The sequence below is a fragment of the Notamacropus eugenii genome, chromosome 2 (assembly GCF_028372415.1).
Source record: "Notamacropus eugenii isolate mMacEug1 chromosome 2, mMacEug1.pri_v2, whole genome shotgun sequence".
NCBI lineage: Eukaryota > Metazoa > Chordata > Mammalia > Diprotodontia > Macropodidae > Notamacropus > Notamacropus eugenii.
In genome coordinates this window covers 56,404,102-56,427,002 of record NC_092873.1, presented here as the reverse complement: position 1 = coordinate 56,427,002, position 22,901 = coordinate 56,404,102, and the positions used below count along the sequence as shown (strand labels likewise).

Here is a 22,901-nt window from a genome sequence, read left to right as displayed (position 1 = left end):
AGCCTCATCATGGCTGCGCTCCAGCCTGCCTGGATGAAAACTTGATGTGGCCCCTCTGCCTCATTGAATCCTGGCTCCCTTTTGTGTCTTGCAAACCAGCATTTTTCAGACTGGGACCCTAGGATTTCATGAACTTCCTCTAGGTCCTGGGGATAGTGGTGGTAGTTTTTCATAATAAATATTTGTTGAATTAATTTGGTAAGTTAATAATGACAGGCATATTTAATTGGTATATGCCCCATGACCTTTAGGCCCTGCTCCAATGTGTTCTAGCACATTAAAAAAAAATGTGGCCATGTCCCATAGCCTCCAAAAAGAGCATGTGAAGGGTGCTGGGCCTTTGGAGAGAATCCAGCTCAAACCTTAATCTGGTCTTCCCATGCTTGGGTAGTCCCATAATATGGCAGGTGGTTATTGGAAGCCAGTCGGGTCATTGTCTGCTCTGTTTTGTCCTCCTTTATATCTTTCTTTGTGGTGGTCTAAGGGCATTAGGAGTTCATACATGGTTTTTGTAAGCAACAGGTTGTTTTGGGTTTTTTTTTTTTAATTTTTAATTGGTTGAAGGTAAAAGTTCCCAGTTCAATGACAGAATTTCCCCTTGAGTTGTGATTCAAGGATATTCTCTGAAGGAGATTAACCAGCCCCCCTGTACCACAGAAAAGATATACATGCATGGATCTGTGGGGATACACAAAGGATCACTTGTGACAAGCTGGTTTTCTAGCAGATTTATTTAATGTGGTATTTGTATACCTAACATTCCTGTGTCTTTCCTAACACATGTGGTTGTTATTTTCCTAGGCTCTGGTTGGAGAGAAAGCCTGTTATCAGTCCATCAGTAGTTATGGCGGTCAAATATTTTATTTAGGGACAAAGGTGAGTCCTGTCATTGTATGTGTGTGTGTGTGTGTGTGTGTGTGTGTGTGTGTGTGTCTGTCTGTCTGTCTGTCTGTCTGTGTGTGTCTGTGTTTGTGTCTGTGAAGGGAGTGGAGGGTAGGGTTGGTGATGGCTGGGAGGTTGCAAAAAGGATTGTGGAATATGGATGGTGGGGGAGTCTTTTGGTTGTGGGGCCATGTCCCATTTTCATCATCTGTAAGATGGCCTAAATGCCCTCTCAGGCCCCTTCCAACCTGGCAAAGTGTTCTCTTCACAACTGGGGTCCATCCATTTCCATGGAATTCTCCCGCAGTCATTGCAGAGCTCTCTTGACCCACTTGTCCAGAGAGACATCATCCCTCTGTCCCTGCTTGGACCCTTCAACCATCAGCCTGTGTTGTGTATTTAATCTGGTATCAGCTCTGCTGGGAAGGGGGTGGAGTGTTCCCAAGAAGCCTCCCTGAGCACACAAGGCTATGGAACTTGTGGCTATGTGTGTCCCTTGAGGAGTTTACTTCTGGAGCCTGACATGTGGTCTTTGTTTTCTCTTGTTTTCAGTCTGTTTATGTGATGACATTGAGGAGCTGGAGAGAGGTGAGTTTAAGTTATGCTGGTTGAAGATGCAGAGTGAGAGTTACTTCACTCTCTGGCTTTTAGGAATCTTCAGGTCAGGCAATCCAGCAAAAACTTAGTTTGCCAATACCTAGAATCCCCATTTTCATGTCTTTTTGTGTCCAGGCCAAGTTTATGTGGCCATTGTGCTAGTGAGCTCTTTGAAAAATATTTACTTATGAATAGAAAATACCCATGATCGAAGTCGCCTGTGGTAATAGTAAACTGCAGTTTCTAAAAGACACCAGGCCAAGATAATACAGAAATGTGAGTCATGGATGGAGAGGAGCCAGCTTGGGGCAGGGAGTGGCGGGGGATGTGACTGGGGCGAGGGTCACATAAGACTGGGAGTTGCAGGCTCTGCCTACCTTGCTACCAGCCCAGACCTGGCATCACCTGGAGTGGTACAGCTTTTCCTCTTCTCTTTCAGAGAGTAGATCATCTCCTGAAACAAGAGTGTCTGACAGAGGCCCTAGCTCTCGCATGGTCTTTTCATGAAGGGAAGGCCAAAGCTGTGGTTGGTGAGTCCTCTCTGCCTGGCTGCTTTTGGGGAGTTCCTCAGATGTCTCATGAATCAGAGGGTAGGAGGACCCTTCCTGGTCATTCACTCAGAGGAGTTGGGGTCAGGTACAGCTCAGGAAAACATCCCTTTTCCAATCATTTATTTAATGAGCAAAAGGCTACTGAAACAAGAAAGCAAAGGGCTTCTCTCCTGGGGCTGGTCTTGCTTTTCCAAGACATGTCCCTGTTGGAATGTCCTGCTGAGCTCTGGCCCTCCTGACACCCACTCAGGATGGTTGGATCAACTTCTTCATCACACTGGGTTTTGTTTCTCCACAGGCTTATCAGGGGATGCAAGTAAACGGAAGGCCATTGTTGCCGATCGGGTGAGTTCTCTACGGATGGTCTCTGCAGACCCAGATTGGAGAGGCTGCATTAGCCTGGCTTCACTGTGGTGCCCTAAGGTTACTGTAGACAGGAAGAATGTGCGTCATCTAAATCTGTTAGTAATCCCCAGGGTTCACTTTTAAATGCTCTCCTAGCTTTTGCCCTCCAGTAGCCACCTTTGACAGGTGCAAGTTACCCCACTTCACAGGAAATCAGAATTTTTGTGGAGCTGATAGAGGGGAGCACTGCCCCTTGGACCCCTAGCCTTCTGGGAGCCCTCACCTCATCCTCTCTGCTCGCTAACCCTTGGCTTGTGGAAGGGACCCCCGACCTTGAAGGAGAACTAGGAGATCTCCAAAGGAATGCTGCTGTCACTTAGGAAAAAATGAATCCAGTCCAACACCTAGCTCAGTGCCAAAGGTTACAAAAGACATCTTTCCCCCTTCTCCATCCTGTCTCTGGTGAAGGCTCAAACATACAATGAAATGACCCAAAGGCCTGTAACAGGAAGGACAAAGGAGCAGATGTTATCCAGAATCACAGATGACATTAAAACAGAATTGTCCATTGGTCTGGAGTGAATTCTATGAGTGCATAGTTTTAAGATGATTATAGGCTGCTAGATTTAGAGCTGGAAAGGACCTTAGATTTCATGGGGCTTCACCCCCTCCTTTGACAGCTGGGCTGGGGACAGCAGACATCCAGCATCCACCACAGGATTTGAACCAAGCTCTTTCTGCCTCCAGGTCTGGTGCTCTGTCCACTCTATCAAACGGCCTGGGGTGGTAGCAAGATTAAGAGTCAGGACCCGGGTTTAGATTTGAGCCCTGCTGCTCAAGGGCTCCTGTTCCTTCTGTGCCAGACACTACACTAAGTGTGGGGGCTACAGAGAAAAAATGAATCCATCCCCTGTGCTGATGGAGTTTACATTCTGCTTAGAGGAGGGCTGTGTGTCCTTCCTTGGGCAAGTCACAGCATCTCCAAACCTCAGTTTGCTCATTTGCGAATGATGCAGGTTAGATGAGATGACTCCCTAAACCCTGTGGTCTAGTCTAGCTAGCCATCCCTTGCAGAGATTGCCTCACAGAGGGATCATCCCACCAGGGGCTCGCATGCTTCCAGTGACCAGACTCTCAAGTTGAGGGGGTGATGATGGGGATGTGGCCTTTTAAAAAAATGTAATTTCTGAGCAATTTAATCATGTTGTTAATAGTGCCAACATTTTAATAAAAGGATGGTCACTTGGCCATCTCTCTCTTAAAACAAAGACAACTATGGTGGCTGCTCACAGCTTATATGCTCTTTTGGAAGAGGAGTGTTTCAGAGGGTCAGTTCTGATTGGTTAACAACGAGAGGTGGGCTTTACAAGAAGTGAGCTCACTCCACTGAGAGGCTGAGAGTGACATCATAGCACTCTTGAACAGAGACTGTCCCTGTGTCCAGACCACCCCCAGCTTTGGGCCATATAGACAAAAGGATCTGCCTCTGCCCAAGCTGGTTAAATGGAATTCACCTTTGATTAGAGAGTCCTTGTAATGTCGGGTAGGGTTGGATAGGGGAGAAGGTTAGCTTAGCTTCAGGGACTGAGGTCTTGAAATGAGGCTAACAGGAAAAGGGGGAATGTGAATCTCCCCATATCATTGGTTATTAATAATCATTTCTCTTAATGATTGAAGTGATCATGGGCACGATGAGGAGGAGGAGGTTGGAGATGATAGAGTGACAGTGACGATGGAGACGTTGCAGTTTCTCTGCAAGTTGTTCAGATGGCATTACGATGTTTCTTTCCAGATGGTTGAAATCCTCTTCCACTGTGCAGATCGTGCTCTGAAAAAATGCCCAGACCAGGGTAAAATCCAGGTGATGGAGCAGCATTTCCAGGTATATTTGAATGGCTTCTGCCTGGCGTTGTCTGTCTTCCCATCGACAGAAGGAACGGTTTTTTCAGTGTAAATTATTTTGGTGGCAACTTTTTCACATTCTAGTTTTTAAAACTATTTTTAAGGTATTATGTTTTCACTTGAGGACATTTTTAGGCCTTTTTTTACATAAATTTTTAGGTTTTCCCGTGGAAACAAAGGAGCAGAATGTCATGGGATATTGATTACTTTTTCCTGGGTTGGGAGAGGGGCAGGAACTCAGGTCACTGATCAGCTTGAGAGCTTGCTGATTGGAAAGCTCTGTATGTCACAGATGAGCAGCTAAGAGTGGGCAGGGGAGGGGAAGAGGTTTGAAGACCAATGTCCTAGGATCCCCTTTTGTTCAAGAGCAGAGAACAGGTGGCTTCCAGGAGCAGCTGTCCTGGAGCCTGAGCACTGTGGGCCCTGACAGTGGAGCTGTGTTGGGAATTGTACTTGATATTCCATAGAGCTCTTTTACTTGTTTGCTGGGGGGAGATGCATAAAGAATTTGTGTGAGGAGAATTTAGTGGAGGAGCAGGGAGGATCCTACCTAACACCCCCTGAAGTTGGCATGTGCTGACCCTGGGCACCTGACATGGCATGGGTCCTCGCCAGCTGGGTCATGGACAGTTTGCCCAGGGAGAAGGGTGCGATATCCTTGGAGTCCCAGGCTGCCAGGGAATGACAGAGGTGGACTTTGCTTTTTTCCTGAAGAAGTGTGAGCCCTCCTTGAAGTCAGATCCTGGGGGAAGTAAGGCCTTGTGGCCCCTTGCTGGTCACAGCTTGGACGTGGAAGGAGCCAAGGCAAGGCCTGAAGGGACCGTGATACTGCTGATTTCCCTAGTTGAGGTCATGGTTATTTCTAGCTGCCACATAACTGTAGGTTATGTCCTGCCAGAGGAAGAGGGAGGAGGACTTGAGGGCCTCACTCCTAGGACCAGCTCACTCAGCCTCAGGACAAGACTAAAAACCCAAGAGAGAAGGCAGGCTTTGGAGGAGGCGAAAGGGCAGGGTCCAGAGGAATTAGGCAGATGGCAGCCATGGCAGAGGGCCAGGGTCTTCAGACCCCTTGCAGGACGGGCAGTGCCAGCAAGAAACAACCAAGCCAAAGGGGGCCACTGGAGATTTGTCATCTGATGTTAACTGGGCCCTCCCATGAAGCCTTTTCCTCTTCCCTCTGTTTCTTTATCCCCTTTCTCACAGAGCCTTCTCTTCTCTCCTCCACTTCCCAAGTTCAAATCCTGCCTCAGACATTCCCTAGCTGGGCGACCCTGGGCAAGTCATTCCTCCTCTGTTTGCCTGTTTCCTCATCTGTAAAGTGGAGATAATAACGGCACCCACCTCCCAGAGTTATAAAAAACCAAATGAGACAATAATTGTAAAGCTCTCAGTGCACATGGTAGGTGCTTCATGAACGCTTGTTTCCTTCCTTTTATGGGAGATCTGCAGTCTGACCATTTGTCAGGGACACTGTTGAGGGCGTTTCTGGGCAGGAAGCAGTAAGACCTGCGAGGCCTCCCAGAGGCTGTCGGGCCCAGGAGAGTTAATTCGAGAGCAGCGAGGCCCTGCTTTCCTCTCGCTTGCGTTAAGTGCTTGGGATAGGACATCGCCAGGGTGGTTGGCTGGGAGTGTGAGCATAGCTCTTGCACAAGTGCCCTGCAGGTGGCACTCCTCGCCTTGAGCTGGCCCAGCTCTTTGTCTTGTCATGGAGCTTTGGGGGCAGGAAAAGAGTTTCTCCAAAGTTTGCTTCGGATTCTTGAGTAAATGTTGTTGCCCCTGGGTGTTGATCAATAATTAATTTCCTTTGGCTTTGGGGGTACTTCCGTTTTTGTCCATCTGTGGCCTTTGCTTTTCTAAAGCAAGATAGTTGAATAATCCTCAAAGAATGTGGTCACTGGGGTGGGGGGTGGGGGAAACCCCTTCATCTTATAAATGAAGAGATTGAGGCCTAGAGAGTAGGTGGGATCAGGCTGCCATGAGCTTACTCCTTCACTGGGGTGGGGTGGAAGGAGCCTGGTTACAGATCCCCTGCCCTAGCTATCCTCCAGCCTCAGTTTGTCCCCTCTAGGGAATGAGAGATATGTGGTGAAATCCAGCTGTTCTGCTTATGTCATGGCCTTGCTACACCACTCCAGGCACCCTGTGAGGAGAGAGGGATGAGGGAGGCATCTCCCTCATGTTCTTGGGAACAAAGTGAGAAGCCAGAAGATGTCGTGGAAAGAAGCTGGCTCAGAGTCTGCCAAGACCTGACACGACCCAGAGCATCTGGGCACAAGGGCTGAGCATCTTTCCTAATTTTAGAGCCCTTCTCCTTGAGAGGGAAGACAGGCCAGACCACAGTCAGTAGTTCTGGAGTCTGATTTTTGTAGCCTTTAGAAGGAAGGTGCTTGGTACAAATGAGATGCCACAAAGGAAGGTGGACTCTGGCGGCTAAATGTTGCATTAACCATGTGTTAGTAATGCTAGCAAGGGAAGGCAGCGCCAGCTGCTGGAGGGTCTTATATCCTAGGCTCAGCAGTTGTCCTTTGATCCCAGAGATGGGAGGGAGGCAGTGGGGATCCCTGAACAAGAGAGTGTGCTATGGTGCGGTTAGCCTCAGGCCTGAGACAGATCCACAAAAAGGAGGTGGAGAGAGAAGAGACCAGAAACAGATTTCATCTGAAGCCTTTACCATCATCCTGACAAGAGGACAAGTCTTGCGTGGAGGCAAGAACTCTGGGAGCAGTGAGAAGGGGATGGATGCCCAAGATCATGTGCTCATATGCTTAGACCTGGGAGTGACATCTAGTCCCTCCCTCGTGTTACAGATGAGGAAGCAGGCCTAAGATCTTCGAATGTGGCAGAGGTGGGTGTCGAAAAAGGGCCTCTTTAAATCGAGTGCTCTTTGCCCCATCCTACGGTGAATGTCACATGAATCAAAACAGCATTTTTAAGGTTTGTAAGATGCTTTTGGCCAAGCACCCCTGTGTGGCAGGCAGCATAAGCCTTATTCTCCTAATTTACACATGAAGAAAGAGGCTCCAAGCAAAGTGAAGTGACTTGCCCAAGGTCTCATTACTAGTAAATCAAAGAATTGTGATTTGAAACCAGGGCCCCTGCTGTTGAGGCCAGGACTCTGGCCACTCCCTAGAGAGAATGTTGTGGAGGAGAGCCAGGGGCTGGGTATGAGGGACAGAACCTGGGTGACCAGGTAGATGGCACTGCCCTTGACAGAAGCCCAGGGCCAAAGGATGGATCCAAGAGGCCCAGGAGACATTCGGAGACCCAGGACTGGAATCCAGGAGAGAAGCCAAAGCAGCTCTTTGCACGAGTGTGTTCTTAAATGCATAATATAAAATAAACTGGAAGACAATCCAATTATATTGGAATAGATACATAGTTTTTTCCCCTCCAATTTCATAAACTCCCTTGGGGATCAAATATCAGGATTAAGCCTTTGATTTATGAAGAGACAACTGGATTTGGAAGTCATCTGAATAGAGATGGTACCAGAACTCATGGGAGCAAATTAAATCACCAAGGAAGAAAACAGAGAGAGAAAAGAGAAGAGAGCTCAGGCCAGAGTTTGGGGCCTCATGGTTAGGGACTGCACAGAGGAGGAAGAAATGGAAAAGATTAGAATAGGTGCTCAGAAAGGTCTCAAGGCTTGGGGGCTCCGCAGTTAACCAGCTGGGTTACCTAGCGGCCTGCTCAGTCTACTCACAGTTTGTGTTCCTCTTTTGTTTTTGAAGAAGACCGTGACATCAGAGAAATGCTGACATGACTTGCACTTGACTGGTTTTGAGTGAGGCAGGGTTGTGCAAGGTCACCAGCCTTACTTTCTCCTCCTCTGCACAAGAAGTAAGCAATAAAGAAAACCAGGAGTCAAGTCTTCTAACTCTAAATCCAGTGATTTTTTTCCATGATTTTTTCTATTGCATTGTTGATTCATGAGTCGGAGATCTGGACATCCCTTGGAGTGGCAGAGTGGAAAAACAGACTATGTTTGTGCCAGTATTTGATGGTGGAGAGGAGAAAGAGCAGTGGAATGTGTTGACCCTGCAAGTGGAGCATAAAGCAATGAAACACTGGGGGCGGAGGCTTCATTGCAGGAGCTTGGTAATGGAATAAAAGGGAGAAAAGAAATCAGTCGTTCTCTGGAGGAGCTGACAGTGTAAAGTGAAGGAGGCCCGGTCATGTGTTTAGGGAGCAGGGAGAGAAACAACAAAGGGAGCAACACAAGAAGGTAGAAGGAGAGAATATACATGGGGGGGAGCAGAAAAACCTGATTAATATTCCTGAGTGACAGAGAACTCTGCTGAAATCTAAACCTGGCTTTGAGTTGGTCAGTCAAACTGTTGCCTTTTAAGGACATGAAGTACATGAAGGTCTTTTGGGACCATTTAAAAACTGCTTCCTGTTTTGGTTAATACCTTCCTGGGAGAAATGGTTTCCAAGAGGCCCTGGGCCTGCCCCTGGGATGGGTGTGCTAGGTGGGCAAGCGCCAGAAGGTAGGGAGGAGGAACTGGAGCACTATCCAAGGCCCTAGCCACAGAGGGCAAGCAGGTGTGGAAGGAGGGAAGGGCCTGGCTTTCCATCCCACCCTCCTGGGTTCTCCCTGAGAACTTGGTAAAGGTGGTTTCCGGAGCCCTGAGGCTTTCCAGGACGAGACAGGGCACTTCTGAAGCAAGCTAGTAAGAATGTGTAAGGCCATAGTTTTCACTCCCTTTGTCCACTCTTTGGATTAATATAAAAGGAACATTGATCACTTTCCTCCAGAAAGCTCAAATGTCTGTGCATCTCTGCTCCCGTACTTCTCACCCTGGTCTGCTGAGGAGGCCGAAGGCAGAGGTATTTATACCTCCCTTCAGATGTGCCAGACTGGCTTCTCCTTTCATCCACGAGGGTCCCTGGCAGGCTCAGCCCGAGGACTCTGGACTCTGAACCTCATGTCCTCTTTACATGGCTTTTCTGCTTCCTTCATTTCTCTTTTTCCATTTAAACCTCAGGAAACCAAAAAGTCTGTTTGAGCTACTTCTCACCATCTAAATTCTAAGTAACTAAGAAAAGTATCCATAGTTACATCAAGTGTTGCTTAGCATGTTTCTAATTATGTGAAGTAATTACTTTTGAAGCATGTGAAGAAATTCACCTCAGTTCACCAAGCATTTATTAATCCCCTATCCTGTTCCAGACACTTTTAGGTGCTGAGTGTCAAAGACAGAAAGGAAACAGCCCCCAACCTCAAGGAACTTACTTTGGCTTCACTTTGTTTAACCATGATTTCTGATTTTGTTGGATGGAGCCTAAGAGTTCAGGAAGGATGAGGATCCGGGCAGTGGGGGCAGGGGTACACTCCCAGAGTGACTTAGGAATGCTTCTGGACAGCTGGTGCATTTCCAGGTCTCTGGGTCAAAGGGCAGCTCAGATCCCAGAGGACAGAGGTGGGGTGGGAAACTTGGCAAACTCAAGCCTTTGCAATTAATTGAGCACTCGGACCTTGGAGAAAGTCAGAGCTATTTAGGAATGTTGGAACATGTCAATCCTTCTTTTCAAATAGTGGTTTTTGTGTGTGTGTGTGTAGCTGGTAGTCAGTTTTTCAAAAATAAGTTTTTATTGCTATCTTCTGTTTCTTAGCATCATCAGTGAATCTCCTCCCTCCCAGAGACCCATTTCCATTTAACAAATGGCATTTTTTTAAAGAGAAAAAAAATCTGCACAAGTGATTGACAGATTGAAAAAGTCTTCAAAGCCAAGGCGCTTGTCATAGCTGTGGGCCCTCCCCGCTCCGCTCATGAACTATTCACTTTTAACTTCTGGTGTGTGGTGGTTTTCATTTGCAGTGTTGTGGACTCTGTATGTGTTGTTTCCATGGCTTTGCTGACTTCCCTCTGGATCACTTTATGTAGATCTTTCCACACTTCTCTGTATCTATCACACACAGCCTGGAAATGTTTCACTGTAGTCCTATACCCCAATTTGTAGCCATCCCCCAATTGGTGGGCATCTGATTTGTTTCCAACTCTGCTATCCCAAAGAGTGCTGCTATAAATATCTTAGCGTGTCTGTATTGTTGGAAGAGAGCTGGGTTCCAGTCTGCCCCTAGCACCTATTGGCTGTGTAACCAGGGGCAAAGCTACAAAGTTTTCTGGGCCCAAGCAGTTCTCTGAGACTGTGCATTTTAGAGGTGTTCCCACACTGGGAGTTCCCTATGCTGAAGCAGTTACAAGTCTAGACCTCCACGGTTGTGGAGAGGGTGCTGGACTCAGCTGGCCCATCATCCCTACACTCCTTCCTAACTGTGTGTGGACAGTGCTAGTGGCCCCTGGCTTTTCTTTCTGTCCTCTCCCCAGGGGATCCCCTCACATCTCTAGGAGGGAAATCTCTTTCCCAAGTGCCAACCCTGAACAAACTCGGCCTGTCCAAAATGGAATTGGTATCTCTTATTCACTCCACAGTCCAAGTTTCTCATCTTCTGGCAATGGTGCTTCCATGGGTCCAGTCTGCCAGGTGCATAGCCTTAGCCATCGTTGACACTTTGGGCTCCCTCATGCCCCCCCTGCCCCAGTTAGTTGCCAGATGTAGTTGATGGGACCTCCAGGGTATCTCCTGCATCCTTCCCCTTCTTTCCACCAAGAAGAACTGGCTCCCAAAAATGGACTGACCCCAAACATCCCCTGGCTAAGGAGAGGTGACTAAAGTCATCCCTGTGACCCAGCAGTGTTTCTGTGTGCACATGCGCATGTACACACACACACATGCATATAACACACATACATGCACACCCCCTCTTTCTGGCATTAATTGTACTTGGCACAGTTAGAGCCCCTTGTAGCCTATAATGCCCATGAATGCCTCAGTTCTAACCTCCTGGTGAAAGGACACTCCCAGGTTCTGCAGACTCTGGGGACTCTCCTTCCCTCTCTGTGGCCATCAGAGTTGGTCAGCCATCAGAGTGGTGTCCTAGATGGGGCACTGGAAAAGACCTTGGGGCCATGGAGTCAAGCTGCCTCATTTTATAGTTGGGGAAACTGAGGCCTAGAGAATGGACCCAGCTCACCTATCCTCCTGAAGCTAGTAAGGTTCTGAAGCAGAGTTTGGACTCAGGTCTCCCTGACTCCCTCGGTCCAGGGCCCTGCCCGTTGCTGCCTTCTAGTGGCTTCACCCAGGCTGGAGGATCAGGTAGCATGCCCAGAAGTGGCTGGCTACCCCTGCTGCTCCTCTCCTTCTGGGTGCACCTCCCCACCTTCAGTAGTTATGCTGGGCCATGGAGTCAACTCACGGAGCACTGGCCCAGGAGGTCCCGGCCAGTTGTGGGCCCATGGTGGCTTCCTCAGATGCCCTGGGCTGGGGTATGTCTGTCTCCTAGCAGAGGCAGCCATCTAATGTGTCCTTTCTCGTCCCTCCACAGGACACGGTACCCGTCGTTGTGGATTACTGTCTTCGGCTGCAGCGCAGGTGAGTGAGAGCCCTGTTCCCTGCATACCCTTCGAGAGCCCCTGCCCTGCTTCCATGCTTCCATTCTGGTGAAGTCACCCGACTTCTGGTTTAAGTAAATTCCTGCCCATTCAGCTAATGCAGATTAACACTCCCCCCAGTAGTCATTCCTCTGGGGCAGCCAGAGCACCCCCAACCCCCAGCAGATGGTTCTGGTCCTCCCACAAGCACAAGACTTGATGCTTAACATCTATTCACAAATAGAACATGAACAGCCAGTTTTTGACAGCTCACTCTAGGAGAAAACCTGTCATTTTGTCATAGAATCTAATTTGAATGAATCCTGTTGGGTACTGCTTGGGTGCGCAGTCATGCAAGGCTTCCACCTTCTTCCACCTCAGTTCCTGGTCCTTCCCCACCTGTCCTGCAGCACCTTCCACACACGTCACAGGCTCAGTGTTTGAGACTGGAGCTTCAGTCATCAACAGAAGCACTCCCTGCCCCTAGGAGCTTAGTCTCCTCTGAGCAACAGCTCCCCTCTGTCTTAAATGCACACAGAGAAGTGGAGGTGATTTAAGGGCATTGGGGAGAGCTTTCTAGGATGAAGTCATGTGTGAATCCCAGGACAAAAGGCTTGAGTTTGAATATTGGCTGTAGATGGTATGACATCCCCTACCCTGTGTCTCCAAGTCCCCTCTATAAATGACCCGAAATGACCTCCCCTGCACCATGTCCAGGATTCCATGGAGTCACAGACTGAGCCCAAGTCTAGCATTAGAAGCAGGCTTGAGGCAAGGCAGGGACTGGGGCAGCTCCCTTTCAAGAGAGAGCAGTTTCCCCTTTTGTCCTTTATTTGATAACACTTTCTGTGAGCATTTATTAAGTGCCAGAGAAAGGCAAAGAATGGCCCTTGTGGCAAGGAGCTTTTAACAGTAGAGGGCCCATGCATACAGGTAGAAAGAGCCTGAGAAAAGGCCCAGTGGCAGCCCCACATAGTCTCCTGGGAATCTTCTAGTTTAGGTGAGCCACAGAATGATGTTCTGAGCCCCCGCCCCATCTCAGCCTCCCGTCATCAGTTTTGGCCCATTGGCCGGGAAGGATGCAGGGTTCTGTGGGGGATGATGTCCAGGTGGCACAAGGACAAAGCTGCCATGTCCTTCCCACAGCTGTACCTCTGCTCTCCCCTTGGTTCATTCAGGATGTGAAGGGGAAGACTGGTCGGGTTTAACCAACCTCTTTTTCCTTCTCCCTTCTCTTTCTTACACATTTCCTTTTAGCTACAGAGCCAAGATATGAAAATTGTGTGTGTGTGCGCGCGCACGTGTGTATGTGCATGTGCGTGCATGTGTGTGCGTGCATGCGCACATGTCTGTACTTCTTTCCATTGTGAGCCCCCTTAGGGGAAGGAAAACATTTGTTTTCATGTGGACGTGGAAAGCAGTTCCTTGCAGATATCCATCTATTGAAACTTTTGAATTAAATTCTGTACATGAACCAGCTCTGGGACAAGGTAATGAGACATTTTGTTTTAAAGACATGTTCTTCATTTTCATAATTTGGCCTACTTCCAAAAATTCCATTCTATCTGATTCTTCCACCTCTTTCTTTTTTCTCTTTCCTTCCTTCCTCTTCCTTCCTCATCCTTTTTTAAAAAACAGTACAGAGACATATTTCTATTAAGAGTTCTAGTGGCTGGGGGTTGTTCGCTCAGAAGAGAAAATGCCTCCAGGCTTTCTTCAGAGAATTTCATGATTTACCATTTTAAATATAGAACCATGGGCACAGAGCCACGGACAAGTTTGCCTAACCCATAATCAATATGAGTAAACACAATTCTGCCTACTTTTTCAAAACTAGATACTATATAGATGTAGCCCCTGCTCCAGATTAGCCAGACAGAGGGAGTTCTAGACTGCTCACTGCTATATGAGGGGGTCTTCATTCCAGAGCCTTCTCTCCACTGTGAGTCTGCACCAAAGGCATCCAGACCCCCCTGCCGACCCAGCAGGCACCAACTACCCCGGTAGCCAGGGCTACTGCTGATTCTGGCTGGCTGCCAGCTCTCCCCTGCTTCCTTCCTGACATGGGGGGGGGGAGCGGGGTGTGGGGGCCTGGGGGCATTTTAATGAAGGGGAGACATCATAACTTGAGTTCCCCTTATTGTCTACCTGGTGATCAGTTTCTTTTCTCTCTTATTTCCCTTTCCATCCTTGTATTGATCATCATCCTCACCTGAACTTTTCTGTTGCAAGTGCATAGGAAACATTTGTAGAACCTCTTTGACTTAGGTGAAATCAACTTTGATTTAGAGGTTGGTATGAAGAATGGGAGGGGAAATGAGTTCTTGCTTCTCAGGCAGCTGGGGGCACCATAGAGCATAGAACTCCAGACCTGGAGTCAGGAAGACTCATCTTCATGGGTTCAAATCTGGCCTCAGACACTTCCTGTGTGACCCTGAGCAAGTCACTTAACCCTATCTGCTTCAGTTTCCTCATCTGTCAAATGAGCTGGAGAAGGAGATGGTGAATCCTTCCAGTATCTTTGCCAAGAAAGCCCCAAATGGGGTTCCAGAGAGTCAGACCTGACTCAAAAAACTGAAAAACAAATGTGCTTCTCAGTATTAAGAGGGAAGCCCCTGTCTGGCCCCTGAATATATTTGCTTCCTTGGCAAATGTAAGCAATAGAGCCAGAGATCTAGTTGGTCACATTCCTGTGCTAAAAATGCATCCTTAGTTCACTAATGTAAAGGTAAAACTCCTTTGATGGATGTTCAGGATCCCTCCTAGTGCCCCTCCTTCCAGCCTTATCTCATTTGACTCCACTCCAATCTTGTGCTCTGTGCTATAGCCTGGTCTTATGAACACACATTCCCACCTCCACACCTTTGTTCACATTGCTCCCTGTGCCTGGAACGCCCTCCCTCCCCTTCCTGGCCTATTGAATTCCCCCTCATCGTTTAAAAATAAATTTTATTGGTATATTTTGTTTAAAATCCCCTATATCTCTCATGTGTCCCTCTATCCCACCCCATTCCCATAGAGCCATCCTACAGAACAAAGAATATCTTTTAAAAAGAAAAGTAGGAAGAGAAAAACCAATCAATATATTGAAAAAATAAGAAAATGTGTATAATGCTCTTCTGCCAAAGCAGGGGCGGGGCCGGGGGAGGGGCAGGCTGACTTTCCCTTTCACTTGTCCACTCACGTTGTTGGAGTCGTTGGGCATGTTTCCTTTGCTCCATTCTGCGTCAGATCACGTAAATCTTTCTGAGCTTCTCTGTGTTCCTCATGGTCACACACAGTAATACTCAATCACAGTCACGACCACAGTTTATTTCAGCATTCTTCAGTCAGCCTGTGTCCGTTTTGTTTCTGGGACTTCCCTCCTTGGGCTTTAAGCCCTGTTAGACGCATCTCTGGGCCCAAAGGCATAGACATTTTACTAAGTTTATTTGCATGGTTCTAGATATTTTCTCCTGATTCACAGCTCCACCAACAAAGCACCAGTGATCTTCCCACATCTCTCCAACAATGACCGTTCTTGTCTTCTGTTATCTTTGCTGATTTGTTGAGTGTGAGGTGAAACCTCCAGAGGTTTTGATTCTTCCTCTTCGCTCTTTGAAGTTAGCTTAAAACCCCCATGTCTTCCACTGGACTTCACACAGCCAGTTGATTCCTCTCCGTTGTGCTTATCCTGTGTTCTTTTGTGTTGTGGTTTTCTTCCTTTGTGTCTTAACCCTTTCTAGGTTTTCTAGCAGGGGCTGTATCTTCTCTGAACTTTGTATCTTCCCCAGGATGTCTCAGACTCGATCTATGGCAGGGACTAAGTAACTTCTAGCCTAATTAATGAACGATACCCAAATGCCTTCTTTCCAGGGCGTTCCTAATTTGTGTAGAAGTAACATACACTTGGCTTGAATTTGGCCATTTTGACCATTAGGTAGACAAAGGCTTAGCAAAGAGGGTGGGGGTCCTCAGGAAGACAGTTTCTGCCAGGCCATGTAGGTTTCTAATCTGATTGCCTGGTGCGTCCATCTGAGGGCAGATGTGCATGCTTTGGTCCACTCTGCCTGATACAGAGGCCCAAACTTGGACAGTAGGATCTGTAGGGGGGGAACAGAAGGGGGCAGTGGGTGGTAGTGGTTGTTGCTTTTTTAACTGGCGAGCATTAAACCAATCTGTGTTTTCCATCACACTCGGAATGAGGGAAGAAGATGCCTTGGAATGACTTGGACTCTCTCCTCCCTTTCTCCTTTATCATGGCATTTGGCTGCCCAAGCCCAGGCCTCCTATTTGTCTTTGCCACCACTGTGGGCTTTTGTTTCTCACAAAGGTGCTTTCTTGTTTCCTGTTTTCTGAATCTCTCGCCTCCCGTTTTGGTCCCCTCCCCCAGGCTTTGTGCTCATTGCTAAAAGATGTCATTAGCTTCCCCAGCTCATTTTTTTCCCCACATGCTCTCCAGTCTCAGAGCAAACCAGTCGAGCATTGCCTTTCATTCCTGGCTGTTCGTTCCTCTTCAGGTTCTTTTCTGCGCCCTCAGGCCCCTCAGGCCCCTCACCTTGCTGGTGTAGGTCCACTGCCAATAGGCCAAGAAGGTTTTGATTAAAAAATAAACTAGCAGAGAAAGTTCCCCTTTAAGTAGGAAGCAGAAGAAAAGTGAATTCCAAAGTTTTATCAGTGTATCTTAGGAAAAATCAATGGATTTTTTCCCCAAAGACATCCTTTCATTTATTCAGTGTATATATTCAGAGAAACAACACAGGATAGCGGAGAGGATATCAGCCTTGGAGTCAGGAAAGCCTGGGTTCAAGGCCTGCCTTAGACCTGTACTGACTGGGGTACCCCTGCAGCTCCCCAAGGTTTTCAACTGACAAGCAGATCCCCACCTGCATTAGTAGAGGGAGGGTCCATGATCAGCTGTAGAGCCCTCACCGGTGAGACCACAGGCTCAGGCCAAAACAGTTGAACTGTTATGCTTACAGATAGACATGTTCAAAAAACAATTATGAAGCACCTACTACATACCCTGTGTACTACTGTGTAAACGTAGGATGCGCAGATTCGGAGTATCCGCCCCAAATATTCACACGGACTCTCTGTGCCCAACCTGTGGTAGAGCGTTCCAAGCTCGTATTGGTCTGGTCAGCCACAGTCATACACACTGAAACCTCACTTTATCATGGTGATGTCATCTTGGTCCTCTGAGAATGAAGGACAACAGCCAGCCAACCAACTATATACCCAGCACCTGCTGGGCTCTGGGAAAACAAAGAAAGGGAACCAATCTCAGGGCTCACAGAGAAACAAGTGTACGGACATATAAAGGCAAAGTGGGTCATCTGGGGGAGGAAACGCCAACAGGTCAGGGAGTCAGGAGGGCTTCCTGAAGGAAGCTGACTGTGCATACGTTGCATGGCAGAGGAGAAGAGTCTCTGTGAGACACTCACCAGGGAGAGTCAGATTCTTACTAAAGAGAGAAGTAGATCAAATGCCTACTATGTGTCAAGTCCTCCAGGAGTTTCCATTCTGCTTGGGGGTATAACGCACAGATCAGCAAACATGAGATGGATACAAGATGAATGCAAAGTAATTTGGGGGATCTGGAGAAGGCCTTGTCTTGTAGCAGGCTGGGGTTCCCCAAGGCCAAGGTGGGAGGGGTTTATCACAGACTCCAAGCCGCCGTCCTTGCTGCTAAGAACCATTGTTTCTCCCCTTTTGTTACAGGGATCTTTTATTTAGCCAGATGTATGATAAGTTCAGTGAGAATTCGGTGGCCAAGGGGGTCTTCTTGGAGTGCCTGGAGCCTTACATTTTAAGTGACCAGTTGGTGGGAATCACAGCCCAGGTGATGAAGGATTTGCTCATTCACTTCCAAGATAAGAAGTTGATGGAAAATGTGGAGGCCCTGATTGTACATATGGATATCACCAGCCTGGACATACAGCAGGTGAGTTAGAATTCAACGTGGTTCCACCATCTTGAATGCCTGATATTATATGACAGACCCAAAGCAAACATGGCATTCTGCACCCTCAAGGGCTAATGCCACTGGGGGTATAGTATGGACACATCTGTATCTGTTAAGTGCCTACTGTTTGCCAAGCCAGTGGTAGGCCTTGGGGATACAGAGACAAAAAGAAACAATCTCTACCTTCCAGGAGAGCTCACATTCTACCAAGGGAGGTGATATTTACACATCAAGTGTGTATAAGATTCTACTAAATAACTAGGAGGTCAGTGTGTGTTTGTTGGGGAGGGGAGAATGGGTCTGGGGCAGACCCTGCAGGGGTCCGAAAAGGCTTCCTATAGAGCAAGGATCTTACTTATTAACCTGGGCTCCAAGAGCTGTTTGTTTTGTTTTAAAAAATATTTTAATAACTTTATTTTGATATGGTTGGCTTCCTCTGTATCTTATTTTATGCATTTAAAAACATAATTCTGAGGAGGGCTCCCTGGGCCTCACCAGCCTGCCAGAAGGTCCAAGTTGAAGTGGACAATTCTTGGGATAGAAGGTTTTTTAGAATTGGTGAGGCCTGGGCTTCTATGTTGGCAACAGGGAGGAAACCACTTGACAGTGAGTGTTGAAGCTGAGGGAGACGGATTGATCAAAGAGGGATGCTCCCAGAGAAAGGGGGGAGGGGATCAGGACCCAAGGCTGTCGTCTGAGCAGACCTTGGCATCCCAGAGGCTCTCTCTTTGTTAGAGCCTGGAGTGAAGGAGAAGATGTTGGGGTGAAGGATAGTACCACCGAAGTGTTTAGAGCTGTTGACAAGGGGAGGTGAGGGAGCTTCTCCCAGTAAGAGAATGGAGGAAAGAGAGGGTGGTGGAGGAGGCCCATGGAAGAGGCGCTGCCATGGACTGAGTTGGTACGATTGTGGCTTCCTCCAGCAGCATTTGTCAGGCCAAGGATGGTTATAGAGAAGGCATATGGTGGTAACCCCTGCTTGGCAGATGGCAAAGAGGGAGCACCCACTGGACAAGGTGCTGAAGGAATCAAGAGTATTGTTGACCTGGCCAGCAGTAGATTCAAATTGTGATGATTGGAAAGTGAGGCCTGAGCAGGGGGAGGCCAGAGGTCTGGAGAGCCTGGTGATCAGGAGGAGTCCTAGGTTTCAGAGGTACAAAGTGGAGGACCAGGCAGATGTTGTTCAAGAGGGGAGTTGCATGGCTCTGGAGAGCGTGGTGCTAAAGCATTTTACAAATACTAGATCACTGGATCCTCACAACACCCAGGGAGGAAGGTGCTGTTATGACCCCCATTTTATAGAAAAGGAAACTGAGGCAAGCAGAGATGAAGTAACTTAGCTAGTGTCTGAACCAGATTTGAACTCGGATCTCCCTGACTCAAGGCCCAATAGTTTGTGCACTATCCTGCCTCCCAGTTACCTCTAGTGACCTTAAACCTTTGCGGTTAGACCAGACCTCAAAGCCCTTTCCAGCTCAGAATGTTTGATCATGGTTGGGATGTGAAGGAGGGCAGCTGAGGCCTCGGGACCTCGAATGGAATCAGCATCTCCTACCTGTGGCCAAGTCTTGTCGTTTCTTTCTCTGTAGCCCCTCCTGCATGTACCCCTTGCTCTCCTCTAACCACTCCCCAGGCTGGTGCAGATTCCCCTCTCTAGAGCCATCTCTCCTACTCCCATTCTGCTTCAGTGACCTTTCCAAAGCACATGTCACCCCCACCCAGCCGGCTCGATTGCTGCCCCTTAGCTGTGTGGCCAAGCATCAGCCGCTCTGTCATTGAAGACCCCCCAGTCTGGCCCCTTCTAGCCATGCTTTCATCCCCCTCCTCCTCTCACGCCTCCATCTTATAGCTGTCTGCTTTTATCTGTCTCCTGCTTCTCTGTCCTCTGCTGCCATGGAGAGCATGTATGCTACACGATCGATCACTACGTGGCCTATATTGGCTTCTTGGGTTGGGGGCCATCTTTGCTTGTTTCTTTGTCTCGCCAGCACTTGGCACACAGTAAGCACTTAATAAATGCTTGCTGCTTGGTTTTCCTTCTCTTTGGAGCAGCTGTCCCCCTTGCAGGACACCTCTGGCTCAGCTGCCACGTTCAGTTCTTCACAGACTTAAGGTCATCTGTTCCTCTGGCAGGTCGTCCTCATGTGTTGGGAGAATCGGCTCTATGATGCCATGATCTATGTCTACAACAGGGGCATGAATGAGTTCATTAGCCCAATGGAGGTGAGCTTGCTGGGCGGCCCTCCCAGGGGCTGCTCGGCCATTTCTCAGTGGGTTTTAAAGACTGTCAGTTACTTTCTCTCAGTTACTTCTGGATTGCTTCAGGAGACTTCTAGGACCTGGAGCCAGTTATGTGGATTGAGCTTGGGATTGGAAATCTTCCTTTTGTCCCATGTCAGTTACCCTTCCTTTTCCATTGGATAAACAGCTAAAAACATCCAAGGTCCTATTTCAAAACTAGGAGCAGCCCTTGTCTGGGTGACTCTTACGAGTAGCTTGTGACAGCTGCCTTTCCAAAAACTTTGTCAGAGAAGGTGATAACCTATGGGGAAGGGAGCCAGGGAATAGGCAGAAAAGCCTGGGAGAGGCTTGCCTGCCCGGGGCCAGCAACAATTCTGCCTTAAACAGTCTGCCCACATCCAAAAGTCAGCAATTGAGAACCTGTTGCTAGTTTTACCAGGGACATAGGGAGGAGAAAGGGGAGAGGGAGTCATGGAACCTGGGGTGGGGCTGCCCAGGGGGGCACTCTAGCCTTCCTCACTACATGCCCTGACTAATGGAGTAAGTGGTGGTGCATCAGTGTGAAAGGTGCCCCCAGGTAGCCTCTCCCAGAAGAATGAGACTGACTTGAGCCCTGGAATGGAAGAGGGGAGAGGCCTAAGAATCTCACTGGCCCTTTTTAGTGGTATTGAGGCAAGCAGCCTCCTCCACACTTTGTACACACCTGCCCTCTGCCCCAGCCCCCACTCATACCTAGGGAAAGCTTTCCTCCAAACAGTCCCTCACTTTGCTTGCACTGTGTCCTGAAAGGAATCTGGCATGACTTTTACCTGGCACCTCGGGCCTTCTTCCTGGCTTTACTGGAGGGGTTAGGGCCAGGCTGAGATGGCCTCATGGTTCAGTAAATGTCCCACAGGCCTCTGCCCAGGCAGCTCTCTCTTTCCTGAGCACCCTCAATCTCAGCCCACAATGCTTATTGTTGGGAACAGAACTTCTAGTTACCATCAGATTGGATTCTGAAAATAGACATTGATTCAACACCATCTCCTTGGAGAAAGATGCCTCCTGGGGATTTCCACATAACGTCCTTTGGTTTCTCCTTCCATATGAAACTAACTCTTCCACCCTCTGTGGACATGTAGAGTTAGTCCATGTCGGGGCAGCTTTCCTGCCTTTCACAGCTGTTCCGACAGGGAGATGGCTGATGGTCCTGAGTGTCCCTCTGGAGCTCTATGGGCCAGTCCCTTCCCCTGGCCACAGTCTCACTGCTGGCAACTCAGAACGTGTCACCTCCTTCCTCTGTAACCTCCAGCAGCTCCCTATTGCCTCAAGATCAGATATTGAGTCTCAAGTCCCTCCCTGCCTCCACACCACCACCCCCCCCCAGACCCTCCTTTGAAAGGAACCTCCCTGGTCATCATCTCCTGTTCCTTCTTTGCTCTTCCAACCACACCAATCAGTGAGCAGTAATTAAGCACCTATTATGTGCTAAGCACTCAGGATACAAATCAGAACACCACCAGATAGGCCCTGCCCTCATGGACCTTCTGTCCCAGTAAGGAAGCCAGCACACACAAAGGAAGGTGAGAAGTAGGGCGGTGTGCGAGATGGTTCCCTGGCAGAGAAGACCTGAAAGAGCAGCCTGCTGGGGCAGGAGCCCTGACTTTCAGGAGAGCACATTCCTTCTTTCCTCTCATGCCTGCTCACCACACACGTATTCTTGGCTAACTGCTGGACAGCTCCCAGGACTCAGGAAGGTGCTGCAGCATGTCCTTGAGCCTAATGCCCCCAGCACTGGGCCTGTATCTTAGTGAAGTGATATTCACACCCCTAAAGAGGAACACGTTTTACTTGAGGAAGGTGAAGTCCCCCAGCTAAGCATTCCTTGTCAGTGACCCCGAAAGGATGAGCATCTTTGGAGTCAGGCCTGGGACATGTGCCAGCCCCAATTGTGTCACCTCAGACATGGGGGCTGGAGGCAGGGGCATGGTTCACCTCTTGCCTTCTGAAATCATTCTTCTGTTCATTTTAAATGCAGAAACTTTTCAAGGTCATTGCTCCTCCTCTGAGTGCAGGGAAGTCTCTGACAGGTAAGCAGCCTCCAATGTGAGCTTGGTACAGCGGTGCAAACAAGCTTTCTTGTCTATAGCTGGAGGGAAATGGCAAACAGCAGAGGAGGCTGAGGGGCCACAGAATTTAGCTCCCACCCCCAGATCCCAAGGGCCCCCAAAGAGGGGGGACAGAAGGGAACTGAAGAGCAGGATGGTGGGAGGCAGGGTGGGTGCCCTATATATGGGGGAGGACCTAAGGCTTCTGGGATCCCTGCCTTTGCCCCACAGTCAACACCCATAGGAATGGAAGGGCTCGAGGCAGGCTGCCAGGGGTCAGGAGGCCCTGTGATACAGAGGGGCCATTGTGGTGACTACCTCATTTTACATAGAGGAAAGCTGAGGCAGTTGCTCCCCTCTACCTAAGGGGAGAGACAGAGATCCTTAGCAGTGAAATCAGGAGTGGAAGCCACCTGTCCTCTGTCCAAGGCTTGGTTCCTTTCCCCAAGTCCTCGCTTTCCCCAATTTATCCTCAGATTCTCCTGGAGTCCACAGAGTAGACTTGGGGAAAGGCCTTAGTGGGCATCCATTTGTCCCCTGCCTCCAGCATGATTCCTCACTCCAGTGTCCCTTGGGCTCAGTCAGTCCTAGGCAAGATGAGGAACATGGTGCTTTATGAAAGTGCTCCACCTTTCTGCGTATTTCTCAGTGCTAACCTCTGCACCCCAAGATCAGCCAGAGCCAGTTAGCAGTCTTCCTGAGGCCAGGATTCCCTCAGCTACAGCCTACTCATCCTCCAGTCAATTACTGCTTAACCTAAGAGCCCCGGGGGAGGCTTCCTTCACTCCACTGCTTATCTCTGGAAGATCTTTCTAAGGCTGTGTCTTCCACTGACCCACCCTTTCTGCATAAGCCTGGAGGCCTTCTCCATTGATTAGGTCCTTTTCACAGAAACTATCCCTTGCCAAGCTGTCTG

At 48.7% G+C, this 22,901-nt stretch overlaps 1 protein-coding gene across 8 annotated transcripts in view; it reads left to right on the top strand.

Annotated features, from left to right (window-relative positions):
- VPS8 (VPS8 subunit of CORVET complex) overlaps positions 1–22,901 on the top strand; it is a 163,310-nt gene that overhangs the window by 53,082 nt on the left and 87,327 nt on the right. For all 8 annotated transcript variants that reach the window (XR_011973980.1, XM_072640418.1, XM_072640419.1 and 5 more), the window contains 9 exons: positions 802–876; positions 1,435–1,470; positions 1,919–2,009; positions 2,329–2,375; positions 4,168–4,257; positions 11,668–11,714; positions 17,417–17,639; positions 19,791–19,880; positions 21,916–21,967. Coding sequence is in view for 7 of the 8 variants with exons in the window: in XM_072640418.1 (XP_072496519.1) it covers positions 802–876; positions 1,435–1,470; positions 1,919–2,009; positions 2,329–2,375; positions 4,168–4,257; positions 11,668–11,714; positions 17,417–17,639; positions 19,791–19,880; positions 21,916–21,967 (751 nt within the window). In the remaining variant the exon portion in view is untranslated. The remainder of the gene's footprint in view (positions 1–801; positions 877–1,434; positions 1,471–1,918; positions 2,010–2,328; positions 2,376–4,167; positions 4,258–11,667; positions 11,715–17,416; positions 17,640–19,790; positions 19,881–21,915; positions 21,968–22,901) is intronic.